Source organism: Cydia pomonella, chromosome 1 (assembly GCF_033807575.1).
Source record: "Cydia pomonella isolate Wapato2018A chromosome 1, ilCydPomo1, whole genome shotgun sequence".
In the NCBI taxonomy this organism is placed as follows: Eukaryota; Metazoa; Arthropoda; class Insecta; order Lepidoptera; family Tortricidae; genus Cydia; species Cydia pomonella.
This window is the reverse complement of record NC_084703.1, coordinates 23430262-23448857: the sequence shown is the minus strand read 5'-3', so window position 1 is coordinate 23448857 and position 18596 is coordinate 23430262. Positions and strand designations below refer to the sequence as shown.

The following is an 18596-nucleotide window of genomic DNA, read 5'->3' as shown; positions in this document are numbered from 1 at the left end:
GCGAAATGCTATTCTTATGAATCTTCTGATACTTCTGTAAATTCTGAGAAAGTGATATTTGGTCTGGTAATATTTCATGGTTTGTCTAACAAATTGCGCATTTGATAGAGATAGCTGCCATACAAGGCAAAAGCATTTTGTGCTCGATGCTCGTGGAATGCCCCACTACCATCTTTCGCTCTGCCCTAATGCTCGACCCTTTGTCAGTGTAAACATATCCCGGTTGGCGGTTTTTTTTTTTTTTTGATATCGGACAGCTACAGAAAAAAAGTTAATGGAAAAATATGTTCTTGTTTCGTCGAGGAAAGAGGGCCATGGTCGGTAAAGTGCTAGATAGACCTCCATACCACGCTCATTATAAAACTTTTTTAATTTGTTTTACCTCCCCATACAAAAAAATCTTTTTTCACCGAATCGATTATAACGAGTATTTCTTATAGCCATATTCAAAATGTTCTTTCGAAAATTTATTTTATTTCTAATCAATTTTCGCTATCAATTTGGTACTTAAAAGTGTTTCTAGATATATATAAAGTCGTCGTTATTATCATTGACATTACATTCGAAGCAAACTATTCAAGATGTCATATATTTAAGCGTAACAATAGGATGAATGAGTAAATATGTGCTTTGTTAGCAGGATCGGAGAAGGGGCGAGGGACTCTGGACGCGCTGCTGTGCACCACCTATTGTCGCTCCCAGTTGTACCTCTCGCGGCAACTGGCCCAGTTGCACCCCGAGCTCACCATGCCTATGTTCTCAGGTAATCCACATACGATACTTAAGTCTACCTAATACTTACCTACTTACTGATTAAAATGTTGGGCGATTGATAATTGCGTTAGACACATCTCTTATGGACTAATATTAGGTAGGTTACGTACTACTTGGACGATACTGCTAAAATGTACTTATAAAGACACTGTGTCTCCATAGTGGAACCTTAATCGAGGATCAGAAGCTAGTTACATAGTTAATACTCGTACCTGTATACTTATAATCTTGGGTTCAATTTCTACGAACTTTTTAATGAGATATCTTCATAATTTACAAGCTCTGAAAAATTCAGCAAAACTTCCAACCAGAAAGAAGTAAGGTTATATTATTTCATTCAACATTTTTTATAGTTAACGACCTAACCAACTATGTACAATTTTATAGGTAAGGTCAATACGGGTAAAAGTGTGACATACTTTTGTAAAAGTTAACTTTGAACATATAAATCAAGATCACAAAGTTAGATTTCGAACTGTGCCCTAAGGTACAATATTATAAGGTTCAACGTTAGCTGAAAACAATGTGGTGTTTTATGTTAGTTTGTATAAGTAGCAAAATTGCTACATATGTATCAACATCTGTCGGTTAATTTTTGAACTTCTCCAGTGACTAGCTGCCAGCTTGCTTAGTTCTCTTTCTGTTGTCTCTCTATGCGGTTTCATAATTCAGGCGTGGATGATTAAATGGCGCTGTATCACATTGGTCGTTGAAGGAGTTTGGTTTTCCCTCTGGCCTATTTTGAATGTGATTTATGGCAGGCTGAAAATAGAATGTAACTTTTGAGGGGGGCCTTTTTTTGAATAAAAAAATTGGAAGGTTTTCGAAAGATGGAATTGAGGTTTTATGCTTTGACTATTTATTGACAATAACAATATACATAATGGATATATACAGATGATTACTATAACTAGCTTATATCTAAACTAGGCCCTTGAGGCATTGTACCAAGGATGCTGGCGGCATTTCCTCGTTGTATCGCAATACTGATACGTTGTGCGAGGAAGCCGCCAGCTCTTCGGTCACCAGTTACGTCAACCAGACGTTTCGCGATTTCTCCAAAAAACTTGTGCGCGCTGGGACCCCATGGACCTAGAGTTTCTTTGTGGTACCGTCATTCTTCATTATGAGATTGTTTCACCACTTTATTGATTTAGCAATGATAAACTCGTGGATTTTGTACAAAGATGTCATGTAACGAAAAATTGTGCACTTGCTATGTTTCGGTTCGAAGTTTCCGAGACTCTATGTGAACTCGTTAAGAAACATGACCGAAACGGAGGCAGACCGGGGACCAGTATTGTACAAAATCAGCTAGACAAAGACACGAAAATTGCAAGTGGCACCATCGAAAAATGTGCGCCTCGAACAAGTTGGCCATTGGCCATCTTTTGGCGAAATAAGTAAAAGATGTAAAATGCTAAGATGTTCAGGCGTCACTCAAAACTACTTGTCAGAAATGTAGGGTGTCTCTGTGTTATAATAAAAGAAAAAAAACTGCTTTATAGATTATCATTTTTAATAGAAATATAAATTAATTAACAAAATGGCCATGTGTTTGTGTTGTGTTTTTACTAGGGTGTTACCCTTTTTCTTCGATAACGGGATTTTGGTGGCTATAGTATACTTTAACATGGACTTTTTGGAAAGACATACCGGTGAATTAGATATCTCTCCGCATATGACTGTAACTACACAAAATACTAAGTATGAGAAAAAACGTAACCACCATAGCTACAAGAACCTTAGGTCATCTTAGAGTGTAATTACAAGGACACCCATGCAATTCAGGGAGCGAAGGGAAAACAGAATGTGCCAGCTGCATATCCTCCCGTGCAGATAGTAAGTCTATCGAGGGAAAGGGTAATTTCGGAAACTATGTAGGCCATGGGCTCGCAACCTGTCACTGTTTTCGTCGTTTATAATAACATAGCTAAAAATCAATGCTAAATGTGGTGTTGAGATACAACTATTGGACCTTCGATGCTCTGCCACGCCGTGAGGGAAACGGCGTGATATTATGTTATGTTAATAACGTGTATTACAAGCATATATTTCCGAAAATGTTTGATTCATACCTACAGACATTTTGGATTTCATATCTGTCATAGACCGTGTTAGTACGGTCGCCAAGCCGCTCAGAGGCCAGATTTAATTGACTCAGCTCGGCCTTACCCACAACCGGTATCAATGTGTTCGGACAGTTCTCCTGATCACCGTACATGCGGTAGTAAAGCGGAAAAATGGTGGAGGGGATAGTAATGACGTCACAAAGATGGCGGCCGGACCTATTCTTTTTGGCGATGTATCTCGAAAACCACTTAACCGATTTTAATCATCGAGGTGTCAAATAATAGCTTATATTATGGAGATTATTTCCTTTTCTACAAACATTTACGTGAAACCTATAGGAAAAAAAATAATCACAAAAAACAGTTTTTTTATAAAATTATTATTTTTTATTTTGTAAAAATCTCCGTAAATATTAGCATTTCGCAAATTTTGTTTAATATAAAACATATTGCTTCATTATCAAGGAATATAATGAGCCTTAAAACATACAGATCGAGTAATAAACAATGAAGCTACACTCATTTATTTGCGCATGGGTAACGATAACTGGCTTTTACCGGTCGAAACTGTGGTGACTGTTACGATACGTATTGAATGGAATTTATAGAGTATCGGTTTTAATTACTGAAATTATAATTAAAATTATAAAAACCAGACACAATAATGTTACCTTACTTCGACGTTTAGTCTCTTTTTTCGTCTTAATCATAGGTAGGTACATATTTCTTTTTACTTAAAAATTTTATACAGGGTGAACTTTTAACCACCAGTCATACTCTGCGCAGCGACTTTATAGGTCATACTTAACAACTTTTACTATGGGACCAATTCCGAAATCGCGAAAAAAATTTTGACTGTCCCATATAAAGGTGCGACCAACTTTACCAGACCAACACTTTTCCAAACTGAGCTACAGCTGTCCGATGAAGTTAAGTACTTAGGACTAACTCTCGACAATAAACTCAATTGGAACAACTACATCAACAAACGGATAGACAAGGCGGGAGTTGTCTTCTGGCAGTGCAGAAGGATGATTGGTAAGAGGTGGGGACTCAACCCGAAAATTACCCACTGGCTCTATAAGACGATAATCCGCCCCTTACTCTGTTACGGTGCTCTGGTTTGGTGGCCAAGAACAAACCTAGGCAACGTACGAGACAAACTACAAAGACTTCAAAGGCTCGCATGCGCGGCCACCACTGGCTGCACGAGGTCTACCCCGACTGCAGCCATGGAGGTCATGCTAAACCTTCCACCGCTGCACCTACACATACAGCAAGAGGCCAGTCTCTCAGCGGTAAGGTTGCGAACCCTCAAGATATGGTCTGACATCACAGGAGCTCTTCACACAAAATGCCTGGAAAAGGTGTATGAAGGTTTCCAGTGCTTAGGTCAGGCACGGACCGGATTCACAAACAAGCTATCTTCGATAAAAGGTACAAAATACAGTTATATGAGGACGACAATCATGAAGGACTCAATCCCCGGGAGCTGAGAATCTTCACTGATGGGTCCAAAACAGACAGCGGATCGGGCTCTGGAACCTTCTCAGAAGACCTGAACATGTCGATCACCACTCCGCTAGGAGCCCATAACTCGGTATTCCAAGCTGAGTGCATGGGCATCATAAACGCGGCGGCTGCCATCACTGCAAGGAAGGTAGTAGGATCCTCCATCCGCATACTCTTCGACAGTAGAGCAGTCTTAATGGCTCTAAATAGCCATATGTTTGTATGTGTATAAGTTTGGATGTAACTACATCCAAACTTATACACGAATGCCACGAACGACTAATGGAGGTATGTCATAATAACAAGATCACCCTACAATGGATCAAGGGACACAGTGGATCCCGAGGTAACGATGCTGTGGACGAGCTTGCCAGGCAAGGATCGAATGCGGGGGCGATTGGTCCGGAACCGATTCTTCCGATACCATTTAGCAAGGTACGCTCAATGCTGCTGGCACGTACAGGGAAACTACACACAGAACACTGGCTGAACCAGACTGGATGCAGACAGGCAAAAGAAGCCATGCCTGGCATCAACGGAAAACTCACAAGGGCGCTCCTGCAACTAGGGAAGGTCCGACTGAGTATGGTAACCAGTGTCATAACAGGTCATGGACTATTTAACAAACATCTTTTCACAACAGGTGTCACAGACAGTCCCCTGTGCCGAGGTTGCATGGAGACAGAAGAAACAGCCTCTCACGTGGTGCTGGAATGCAGCGGAGTGACTCCATACAGGGCTAAACATCTCGGATCTCCGAGAGACCTCCCCGAGGTCCTACTCAACATCAAAGGTTTGATAGGATTCCTCGAGGAGCTGGGCTGGCAGGACTAGCCCACCCCCAACATATCACGCAAAATAGGGGCAAGTCATCGAGTTGCGGAAAAATCGCCCGAATACAATACAATACAATACAATACAATACAAGGTGCGACCAGACCGCAGCTTGAAAAACGGTCACGATACGGAATCGCAGTGACGCGTCGTATGCGTACCGTTTTTGACGCATGCTCCCCACACCGCTGTTTAAAAAACGGTGACGGTACGGAATCGCAGTGACGTGCTTCACGCGAATCTTTTTTGTTCGCAAAATAGTTGCGTCTTTTACGTCACCGGTACGGTGTCTGCCATAAGATCTCCGTGTAATATTTTTTGCGATTTTTACGGAGTTCAATTTACGGTGCGTCAGCTTATTTTAAGCAGCGGTGTGGCGAGCATGCGTCATGGACCCGGGTACGTCCTTAAACTACGTCCAAAAGAGAGGTATGGGCATTGTGAATGTCATCTCGCTTTGTGTGGTAGGGCACAGCCAGTGGGTGTCATTCAAGATCCAAATTTTCTTGCGTGATTCGGCATTGGTCCCATAATAAAAGTTGTTCAGTATGACCTGTAAAGTCACTGCGCAGAGTATGGCTGGTGGTTAAAATTTCATCTTATACCTATATTCGACACAAGTAGTAAGTACTTACAGACCAACTATGATACACATTTTGCCTGTATAGTGATACATAGTGAATAAATTAATACCTGATTTAAAAAATAAAACAAAAATAACAAATAGCATGTTATTTAATTCAGTAATCACTAATCAGTCTTAAACAATGAACATCATACTTTTAGATTAGACAACAAAATGTATATTTATACTGTGTTTCGACTTGAAAGATTTTACTGCTTTAAAACATAAGACAAACCTACCAACCAAATGTATAAAAAGAAATGTTTTTTGTGATTATTATTTTCCTATAGGTTTCACGTAAATGTTTGTAAAAAGGAAATAATCTCCATAATATAAGCTATTAGTTGACACCTCGATGAATACAATCGGTTAAGTGGTTTTCGAGATACACCGCCAAAAAGAATAGGTCCGGACGCCATCTTTGTGACGTCATTACTATCCCCTCCCACCATTTTTCCGCTTTACTACCGCATGTACGGTGATCAGGAGAAACGCCCGAACACATTGATACCGGTTGTGGGTAAGGCCGAGCTGAGTCAATTAAATCTGGCCTCGGAGCGGCTTGGGGACTACTAATAGTAAAAGTTGTTCAGTATGACCTATAAAGTTGCTGCGCAGAGTATGACTGGTGGTTAAAAGTTCACCCTGTATAAAATTTTTAAGTAAAAAGAAATATGTACCTACCTATGATTAAGACGAAAAAAGAGACTAAACGTCGAAGTAAGGTAACATTATTGTGTCTGGTTTTTATAATTGTCATTATAATTTCAGTAATTAAAACCGATACTCTATAAATTCCATTCAATACGTATCGTAACAGTCACCACAGTTTCGACCGGTAAAAGCCAGTTATCGTTACCCATGCGCAACTAAATGAGTGTAGCTTCATTGTTTATTACTCGATCTGTATGTTTTAAGGCTCATTATATTCCTTGATAATGAAGCAATATGTTTTATATTAAACAAAATTTGCGAAATGCTAATATTTACGGAGATTTTTACAAAATAAAAAATAATAATTTTATAAAAAAACTGTTTTTGTGATTATTTTTTTTCCTATAGGTTTCACGTAAATGTTTGTAAAAAGGAAATAATCTCCATAATATAAGCTATTATTTGACACCTCGATGATTAAAATCGGTTAAGTGGTTTTCGAGATACACCGCCAAAAAGAATAGGTCCGGCCGCCATCTTTGTGACGTCATTACTATCCCCTCCACCATTTTTCCGCTTTACTACCGCATGTACGGTGATCAGGAGAACTGTCCGAACACATTGATACCGGTTGTGGGTAAGGCCGAGCCGAGTCAATTAAATCGTGTTTCTAGAGGGCTTTTGAGATTTGGCGACCGTACTATGTACAGGGTTATTTAATTTTGCTGGGAATGCATAATGTAAGCTGTATCAACATTTTTATTAGTAGTACAAATTTCACCCAAAAAGGTCCATAGATTTTTTTATATATTTTTCTCGTGTTTATTACGCCATTGGATATCCAAATTGTTTTTTAGGAATGCAAGAAAAAAATCATGCATTTAAGGGTTAAAACATTTGCTATTATTAGTAAAATTAAAACATTGTGGTCATTGACCACTTAATGGGGTGGCGAATCTAATTGAAAAATGAAAATGAAAATTGGCCCGGGGCCGCTAAATATTTAAATGCGCCTCTGTACACAACCCAAACAATTCATGTAAGGAGATCACTATCGCAAGTATCGCAACAATACAAAAAACGCAATTTTATTTACCCGTTAACGGATTAACGTTGCCCAGCTCTGGAAATAGGTTATCAATTGCGACTAAATTGGATAACAAAAAAGAAGAGTTCCGAGTGCAAGGAATGTGAATATATTTCGGATATTTATATTTATATTTATATGTGAGTATATTTCGGACCCGGGTATGTCCTTAAACTACGTCCAACAAGAGAGGTAGGGCACAGCGTAATGTCATCACGCTTGAATCTGGAGCAGCCCAATTGGGGGAGTACCTCCACCTTACAGAAGACCACAGCCATAATAACCTGCTGCCTGCTCTGTAGGTACGTAGTGTTGTGTTCCTGATGGTGAGTAAGGTTCCCAGAGCTCCAACCCCCAAACCCCCCCCCCCCACTCTCTAATGATGATGGCGCAGTTAAAGAAGCTACCCCAGGAGGGTACCAGCTGCGCTAGCGCTGGAGAATCCCTCGCTGGGCTTCCATGCTCAGGTAACATCATACCTGAGCGTGGACGCCGAGGCTGCCCCACGTCGTACTCTGGGGGGGGCAAAACCGCGCTCAATCGTCTGCCATCTGCCCGAGGCAAGAGCAAAGCAGCTGTGGCACCCCCTGCCACCCTGGCCGTGGACTTCTGCAACATCAGGGGTTTACATTCTAATCTTAATGCTGTCCACCTACACCTCGAGACAGCAAAGCCGGCCTTGCTCTTTTTAACCGAGACGCAGATATCGTCTCCGGCGGACACATCATACCTCTCCTACCCTGGGTATGGACTGGAACACTCCTTTTCGCCTAGGGCTGGGGTGTGCGTGTACGTCAGGGATGATATCAGTTCTCGCCGCCTCAGAAATCTTGAAGGTAGGGACCTTTCCATCTTATGGCTGCGTATAGACAACGATGACCATCCCCGCGTCTATTCGTGCCTATATAGGTCCCATAGCGGTGATGCCGAAACTGACCGACTCATGGAGCAGATCCAAACGGCTGCAGACTCTGTGCAGCAACAGATCCCATCCGCTGAGATCATTATACTAGGCGATTTTAACGCCCACAACGCCGAATGGCTCGGTTCAAACAAGACTGATCATGCGGGTAGATCTGTATATAACTTTGCTCTGGCATATGGCCTTACACAATTGGTTAATGCGCCTACGCGAATCCCAGATGTGGAAGGCCACGAACCTTCCCTGTTGGACCTTCTGCTGACCTCTCATCCGGCTGACTATCGTGTATCCGTTGAAGCCCCACTCGGTTCTTCGGATCACTGCCTGATCCGGAGTACGGTGCCACTCGCGTGCCCGCCGCGTCGGCGAGTTGCTTGTAGCCGCCGTGTGTGGCACTATAGGTCAGCAGATTGGGACGGGATGCGGACCTTCTTTGCATCCTACCCTTGGAGGCAGGTTTGCTTCACGCCGGATGATCCCAACGTCGTTGCTGATTCTGTTGCTGACGTGGTGCTGCAGGGAATGGAGCTTTTCATTCCGTCCTCTGTGGTTCCTGTTGGTGGCAAATCCCAACCCTGGTTTGGTCATTCCTGCAAAAAGGCCTCTCGCCGAAAGCAAGAGTGTTACCAAGCCTGGGTAGATGCAGCGGCAGTACGGGATGTAAAGACTAGCGCATTAAAAAAGGAGTTTAACTATGCCTCCAGGTCCTTCAAAAGAGTTATTGCCAGAGCAAAGTCGCTGCATATTGGTAGAATTGGCGAGAAACTAGAGCGCCTTCCTTCGGGAACTCGTGCGTTCTGGTCTCTTGCCAAAGCTATCCAGGGGAATTTCTGCACGCCATCTTTTCCGCCTCTGCACATAGGAGATGATTCCTTGGCCCACGACGCAAAAGACAAAGCCGATCTTTTAGGTAAACTCTTTGCGTCCAACTCGACTTTGGATGACGGGGGATACGCGCCGCCGACCATACCGCGGTGCGAGAGCTGTATGCCGGATGTCCGGTTCAACCAAAGTTCAGTGCGTAAAGCACTTCTTTCCCTCGACACTCATAAGTCGAGTGGGCCCGACGGAGTCCCTCCGATTGTGCTGAAGATATGTGCTCCTGAGTTGGCACCGGTCTTAACGCGTCTTTTTCGGCTCTCTTACTCTTCTGGCGTAGTCCCAACCTCGTGGAAGTCAGCTTTGGTACACCCGATCCCTAAAAAAGGCGACCGCTCAAATCCATCCAACTACAGGCCAATAGCTATAACCTCCCTTTTCTCGAAGATAATGGAGTCCATTATCAACTGCCAGCTCCGTCGGTACCTAGAGGACCACCAGTTGCTTAGTGACCGACAATACGGATTCCGTAGAGGCCGCTCGGCTGGTGATCTTCTAGTTTACCTGACACATCGTTGGGCACAGGCGATCGAGACAAAGGGTGAAGCATTGGCTGTTAGTTTGGATATAGCGAAGGCCTTCGATCGCGTTTGGCATAAAGCACTTCTTTCGAAGCTACCATCTTATGGGCTTCCCGAGAGATTATGTGTATGGGTCAGGAGCTTTCTAGCAGACAGAAGCATAAAGGTCGTAGTTGACGGTAAATGCTCAGACTCCATGTCTGTGAATGCTGGTGTCCCCCAAGGCTGTGTGCTATCACCCACCCTATTCCTTCTTCATATCAATGACATGCTGCAAATCAGCGGCATTCATTGTTATGCTGATGATAGTACGGGTGATGCGTCTTACACCGGCCGCACCAATATCTCTCGGGAAAACGTCATAGAGAGCCGGAACAAACTTGTGTCTGAAATTGAGACTTCCCTAAAAGAAGTCTCTGAATGGGGTCGACTTAACTTAGTCCGTTTCAACCCTACCAAGACACAAGTTTGCGCGTTTACCGCAAAAAAGTTAGAGTTTGTCGTATCACCTCGTTTTGAGAGCACTCCCCTGACTGCCACACCCGGTATCGGAATCCTTGGCGTCGACATCTCGAGTGAAGTCCAGTTCCGCGGCCATCTAGAGGGTAAGGCTAAATTAGCCTCAAAAAAGCTCGGTGTGCTCAACAGATCGAGACAGTATTTCACACCGGCCCAACGCCTACAGCTTTATAAGGCGCAGGTGCGCCCGCACATGGAATACTGTTCTCATCTATGGGCAGGGGCACCCCAGTACCAGCTTCTCCCTCTGGACCGCATCCAACGAAGAGCGACTCGAATTGTCGACTGCCAGTGCATTTCGGATCGGCTTGACTCCTTGGCGCTGCGTAGAGATGTGGCCTCGCTCTGCATTTTCTATCGCATGTACAACGGGGAGTGCTCCGAGGAATTGTTCGGATTAATCCCTGCCGCTTCTTTTCGCCATCGCCCTACGCGACAACATTTCCATCCTCACCACTTAGATGGTTGGCAGTCCTCAACTGTGCGTTTTTCCAGGAACTTTCTGCCTCGCACAGCTAAACTGTGGAATGAACTGTCGCCTGCGGTATTTCCGGACCGATACGACCTTCAAACCTTCAAGAAAAGAGCGTATTCCCATCTTAAAGGCCGGCAACGCACTTACAACCCCTCTGGTGTTGCAGGTGTCCATGGGCGGCGGTAATCGCTTACCATCAGGTGATCCGTCTACTCGTTTGCCTCCTCTACCATAAAAAAAAAAAAAAAAAAAAAATATATATATATATATATATATATATATAAGCGAGGAGAATGTACTTTTAATCCAGTAGAAGAATAAAAGTTATAATCAGTAGTTACCTAATGTAATGAGAATCAATAAAGGGAAAAGAATAAAATTAAAATTTGAATGAGGTTGTTTCCAATTTTTTGAAACGCTTGTGTTACGTTCTACATTAACTGAAAGTTGCCCTAAAATTCAATTTTTATACTAAAAACGGCTTTAAATATGTTAAATTAACAAAATATATTTTGACAGATGCTTTCGCGCCCAAAACGCTCTTTGAAAGTTGTGTGACATCACAGTTTACGGTTTGACACATAACTACATACACACGTAGAAGATACGACTGTCAACTGACATTTGTCATTTGTTGTTTATCGCCTAACTGTCAACAGTGTCAATCCGAGAGTTGTGACGTCATCAGAATCTTCAAAGACGTTTCGAGTTTGGTCACGTGACGTGTGCCAAAAGATATTTTAAATTCAATATTTACAAAAATATGGTCATTACAGGTCCCCTAAAAGTAGTATAACATGTTCTTATAATCCAAAAGAATTTATTGGGATACTATTCTGCCCTAAGATTTGTAGATGGAAACAACCCTATTATAATCTGATTTTATAATACCATTTATTAGGTAGTATTTTTTCTCGGTCATGCTTTGTTTAAACATTAATCGTAGAAAACACATCCTTACTGCAGGAAAGGATCCGTATTTTTCAAATGATTAAAAAAGTTTAAGCCTGTGCAGTGTGAAAGTTACGAAGGTAAAAGCCGCAAATACAAACTGGTCGGTGCCCAAGGTGCGTCTGTTTTGAAGTTTTTATAAGCCCTGAGGTACTGAGTCCTGAGAGCTTATACTATTATCAAGCTTATTAAGCATTCACAAATATGCTATTGACGTAAAATGATTACAAATAACAGAAATACATACTCGTATGTACTAATATGCTATGGTAGGACGTTTAAGGTGCAGTGAGTTCAGATCCTTCTTCGAACGCAGCTCGCTGAAAGTGCTCAGTTGAGTGGACAGCCACGCGTGCCCGGGATCGTGGCTATTATTGTTTCTGAATTATTATTTATAGTATATGTTTAACAAAATTAATCGATGGGTTCTATCAAAAATAAAATGACGAAATTTAGAAGCAATTTCTATGTTGTTGTTAATAGCTTTTGCGCAATTTTTTTTATCAGGTTTTTTTCAGCTGTCATATTATGTAAATAAACACTACAATTGGCTACTTGACAGTTTTTTGTAAATGAAGTCAAACGATCTCGATTTTCCTGAGGATCAAATGTCTATATGGGACTCATGGCATCACAAAGGTCAGAAATGAGAGTTAAAGTCTGACGCTCGCACTCGACGATTGAAACGCCTCTAACAAAATGATAACATGATGTGACGTCATATAAGTCTGTCTTAAATGTATGAAAGATCAAGGAAATTGCCATTTTGGCTTTGAAATATTGCGTTTATGTGTATAGTTGTCATACAATTAATTTTTCAATAAAATGTATGGAATCGTATGGTACCATTTTTTTTTATCTATTTTGAAAGACAAAAAAAAAATATTTTTTTAGACTTTGGAGCCTTGTATTTTTTTATAATCGCAATAAAAAAAATTGAATTCCACTTTTTTATAATGGATGGCTCATTTTCTATCCATTTAACAAAATTTTGTTATAATATTCAACATGTGTCAAGTACCCAATTTATCAAATACTGCTGGCTGAACGCACTGCAATACGTAAGTAATTAGCAGAGTGCACTGGCTACTGTGCATTAAATTCGAATAAAATGAATGTTGCTCATAAGACGTCACCCATCAAGCCTCGTCCGGTGCTGTCGTACTTGTCGTCACGTGAAAGCCCGTACTCCCGAGTGGCTGACACGTTAATAACAAGGTCGTTGCGGCGTGCCGGCTTGAGTTATCTGTCGATACCCCCCGTCAGGGGGGTATGAGGGGCCGCTACCGCACAATGGCTGCGGCGGCTGTCGCGGGTGGCGTGCCGGAGGATGCCATACTCGTACTCATTTAGATAGACGTGTGGCCGACGTTTTTTTGATTGCGTTGCTTGGCGTTCGGGGTAAAAGTCAAAGGCAATTTACTAATTGATTTATTCTCGTGATATACTCTTTGCGGCTTTCAATCAATTACATTCATAATTTTTCCTACTCCTCTACTGTTATCTGTCATTTATGCATTCATTAACACGAATATAAGAACATATATAAAAGATTTCAAGAAAAGTCTATATTGTCTATTCCTCATAAAAGCTCTTGTGCTTTTATAAGCTATAATGTTACTGCGATTAATGGCTACCAACCTAACAAAACCAAAACGAATACAGTTTTAAACTAAGTGCATTGATGCCAACTTACAAAATATTCATTTGGTTGCATAGTAAAAATAAGTCAGAAACACGCATGTGACACCCGTAATATAGCAACACCCATAGACTACGAAGACCGCTTAGCGTTGCTTGTTAGTCTCCGTAGGCTACGGTGGCCAAAATTGAGAAAAAACTGTCCAAAAAATTAATTTAGCAAGTAGCAAGTACCAGGGCCTCATGAGTTACGAGGAGGTGTCGCCGACCGGCCGGCCGCGGCCCGGGGTGGGCCGGGCGCGTAACAAGGTATGCTCGCGCGTCTTGGCTATATACTTTTGCTGTAATTTGTTTACCTAAATTAAGATTTATTTTTGTTGACTCGTAGGAAAAATATTGTATGCAACGTTGTATAAGTAGGTCAAAAAATTCTCGTGGCGTATTCCTTTACAATGTTCGCCTACGCCTTCGGCTCCGGCTCACATTGTAACTCACGCCACTCGCCTTTTTTGACCCTTCTTATACAACTGTTGCATAAAATACTATTAAATGTATACTAGTATACTAGTAATAGCACTTTAAGGCTTAGAATAAAACAATTGAGTCACAAGTCACACAGGCACTTATTACATAATTTAAGTCTTATACTATAGAGTAAAGATATTATCAGAGGTAATTTGACTTATGACAACTGTGACACTGGAATGGCGGATGGTTTTAAAGTGTGCGTGTAGACGAGTGATGCCATGTAAAACATATTCTCCCTGAGATAACAATTATTTTTAAAATAAAAAGAATGCACTGTTTTATGTTTGACAATAAATATGTACCTGATTTAATAGGTCTTGAAAATGCGTAATGTTGCATAATTACTTTGTGCAAACATTATTTAAAATAATAATATTTAGCACTGGGATGATATCAGTTCGTTTTTTTTTTTTTTTTAAACATATCATTAAACCATAAATTTTAAACAAAAAAAAATATGTTGCAGATCCGATCTGCAACATATTATAAATTATGATCGAAAATTTATAAATATCGATTATTTACAAATTTGTAAAAGTATAAAATAATCCTGAAATATTTTTTAATCAAGTATAGACTAAATTACAAATATCTACGTAGGTATATGCTTTTATAAGTCTTAACACATGCGCACCATATCTACGGACTCGAATTATATGCACCGCGTGCAAACACTTATAAAATCATAATATTTAACATTAGATGGATCCAATTGCTAAAAGACATTAGAGATATTTGATTTTAAACAAAAATATAATATACACAACAAATAAAGGTTTACTATCAAATATTAGTCATAAAAGTGTCTTTAATCTCATTATTTTCGGGAAATTACCATACGGACTTATTTTGAAATACGCAATCAATAATTTATCCATCTACCTAAATAATCTCTTATAAATACAGAACGATTTAATAAGAAGGGCATCAATTACCCTACTTTTGGGAAATTACCCTATTCAACATACTGATCATACTCCTGTTCCGCAGAAATTGAAATTAAAATATCGTGATTTTACGTACGATACGTGATACATGATAAATTGATAATTGATAAACTGACCTATGAAAAGTTATCCCATCTCTTTTTTTCGTCTGATCTGTATAATTCTTATAACACTTGACCACGCATGTCGGCATATTTTATATTTTTCTTCCACCAATTTACTCAAATGACATGTCGATCTGACTGACGGCAAATTGGTGATGATGTCAGTGTGTCACGCGTGAATACTAGGAAATAGGTGGATGATGGAATCCTAGTTGTGTTTTACCGATACTCCGTCCGCAGTATTATTAGTCCAAGTCTTATACCGGGTGTTTCCTGTAACAGGAGCAATAAATAAAACTGTAGGCTGTACTTCTCAAACTCACCAACATTTGTTGAGCAACTTTTAAAAATAACTTATGTTTTAATTTTTTTTACACATTATTATGTATTGCGAATATTGTTACGTTTAAAGCGTCAAACACACTGATGTCAGCGTACATTGAAAATAATGTTAAATTTGTATGAAAAAGATAAAGTCTAAAGATATCATCATTTTTAAAAGTTGTTAATCAACAAATACAACGGACCCGCTGAAGATTTCAAAAATCTAAGAAAGAATGCCAGGTTATATCTGCATAATTGTACATTTTGAATTCTTCCTGTAATATATTTTTTTAACCAGTGTGTAACCGGCATACGATAAATAAATAATCAAAAGTTATATCGTTTTGGTATTATTATTTGCTCGTGTTACAGGAAACACCCGGTATACAGAGTTGAGAAGTTTCAGGATAGACTTCAGAATAAAACACAGGAGTAGCAGTATAGCGTGTACTGGTCGGTTACAAACTGCCTTGCATAACTAGGTTTAAAACTACCCTTTATTATAAACTCTACATTCCTCCACCAATAAGTTATAAGACAATCCATACAACTAATAACAAACTATAAGTAAATCACAGGGGCATCGTTATGTACGATTGGTTCGAGAACGGTTTCCTGGTAAACTTTGGCCCCAGTTTTCACACCTTTTTCACAGAAATGAACCTGTGTTAACCCTGAGTAGGACACACCCAGCCAAATCATCATATAAGAGGGATGATGGCCTCGTTGCACTCTCGGAACAGCCGCAATCGCCTCTTGACTGTTTTTTCCATACACTTCTGGCGGTTACAACATTCTTCAATGGTAAAAAAAAAATCATCTGTAAATAGTATTTTTCGGTGGCCATTTTGTGCGTACCGCTTCAATAGCACGCGACTTCTCTCTAGCCTCTTAGTCCATTAAGCAAATGACCTTTTTGTCTGCGGTAAGCGTGTAGTCCAAGGTCGTCATTGATAACTTTTTTTAGGGAGCTTCTCTTCACAGACATCTGTATTGCCAACAACTTTTGCTTCCGGACGGGGTTTCTTGCAATTCTCGCCTTCACTGCCTTTATTAGAGCTGGGGTCCGAACGGTGCGTGATCTTCCAGACCTCTTGCGGTCATCGAAGCTCTGAGTATCTATTAATTGTGCGATAAACAAATTGTTTGTTGATTTTTAGGTTTTCAAGCAACTTCAAAATCATGTTTGGCGGGTGCCCACATTTGTGCAACGCAATTACTGCGATACGATTCTCTTTTAGGCCCCAATTCATTATAGATACGACGAGATAAGCGTTATTTGTGGTATATAATTATAGCTCACAAATCCACCACATTGTCATTTTTTATTTTTTCGGTAGCATTTGTTTTAACGGAAATAAAGAGGTTGCAAATCGGGTAGTATATAATATTGTATGTTTATGTATACACCGTGGGCCCATATAATCCGACAGATTTTAACCACGCATTCCTGAAGTCATAAGGAGCAAAAAATTACTGAATGAATGAAATGTGTGTGTGTGTGTATTTGTGTTTTCTAAGCACGACACGTTATTTCTTTTTACAGCTTGGCGAATAAAACATTACAAGGAATTAGTAATTTTTTATCGAGAGATTAATTTTGCAAAATTCTAACTAAACCAATTCACATAGTGTTAGCGTTGCAGCCAAAAAGAAGTTTTTCACTGAGTAATAACAGTTCTTTTTTACAAGAATTTGTATGACAATTTATTCTCCAAATGCGGTCAAGAATACTCCTTTAAAAATTTGTCGGGTTATATGGGTCCACGGTGTATAGGTATGTATAACCTGCTTTTAAGCGCTATTCTGTGGAGTGGAAGTGGAGCTGCTGATGCTGATCAGAATGGAACTCTTCAACGACGCATAGTTCCCGCTTGGCGATTTATCGTCTTCCTTAAGTTTGTTAAGCAAATTAGGTTTTCATGATACATTTTTGTCAAGCTCGAGATCTGATGGTTGAATCTATGAGGAATCGAAAAAACTCCTCAAATGTAAAAGGCATACATATAGTGATTTTTGTATTTTCTTTTACAAATCAAGCATTTATATTTTAAAAAGTGACATTTGATTAAGTGGGACTGCTGATGATGATCAGAATAGAACTCTTCAACGACGCATAGTTCACGATTGGCGATTGGTCCTCTACGCTGTGTATGTTAAGTAAATTAGATTTTTAAGACATTTTTTAATATAATATAATAATCTTTCTTTCACCGGTCTCCCTCATTAAAGTGGGTTTTTTTTTCTTAAAAATTATTTTGTTATTGATTGTTATTTAATTGTCTTTTAACTTTTTTATTCTATTTTATACTTTTTCGTGATAAGTATTTCATTCATTTTAAGTTTTGAGCTAAATTACTAGATTGTTAGGGTTCCGTACCCAAAGGGTCAAACGGGACCCTATTACTGAGACTTCGCTGTCCGTCCGTCTGTCGCCAGACTGTATCTCATAAACCGTGATAGCTAGACAGTTGAAATTTTCACAGATGATGTATTTCTGTTGCGGCTATAACAACAATTACTAAAAACAGAATAAAATAAATATTTAAGGGGGGTTCCCATACAACAAACATAATTTTTTTTTGCCGTTTTTATAAATAATGGTACGGAACCCTTCGTGCGCGAGTCCAACTCGCACTTGCCCAGTTGGTTATACATTTAATTTTTGGCTAGTATTCACTATACTTCGTTGTACACGTTATACACTCCCACCCTCATTGCACTCCTCTTCTCGTCTCTAATCTTCTCTTGTCCAATCCCCTTAGGATTCTTGGATAAAAACTTTCTTATGTCCTTCCCCGCGAGTCAAACTATCTCTATACCAAATTACAACTAAATCGGTTCAGCGCTTTAATCATAAAGAGATAATAAGTAGACCGGACTCCTTAGAATATTAGTATGGTTAATTGCGTCAACATAGATTTAATAAGAAAATTAATAAAGGTCGAAGAAAAAATAACATATTAAATGTCTATTAGATTATTCAAGATGTGTCCAGAAAGAATAATATGCCGACAGCAATGCTCCGTCCAATGGTGTTTTCAAACCATCCAGAAACCCGTTGAAATATACACACAAATTTCATCTAAATCAGTTTCAGCAAATCAGATTTAACAATATACCGATAGCGGTGCCACCTACCGGATCCTATTGGATTTAGAAACCATCTATGTATAGTAAAACCTCCAGAATGTAACTAACACTTTTCTGAAAACCACATCAAAATC

At 39.9% G+C, this 18596-nt stretch overlaps 1 protein-coding gene across 4 annotated transcripts in view; it reads left to right on the top strand.

Moving 5' to 3' along the window:
* LOC133518025 (protein furry) overlaps positions 1–18596 on the top strand; it is a 206040-nt gene that overhangs the window by 118618 nt on the left and 68826 nt on the right. For all 4 annotated transcript variants that reach the window (XM_061851596.1, XM_061851577.1, XM_061851586.1 and 1 more), the window contains one exon: positions 641–763. In XM_061851596.1, coding sequence (XP_061707580.1) covers positions 641–763 — 123 coding nt within the window. The remainder of the gene's footprint in view (positions 1–640; positions 764–18596) is intronic.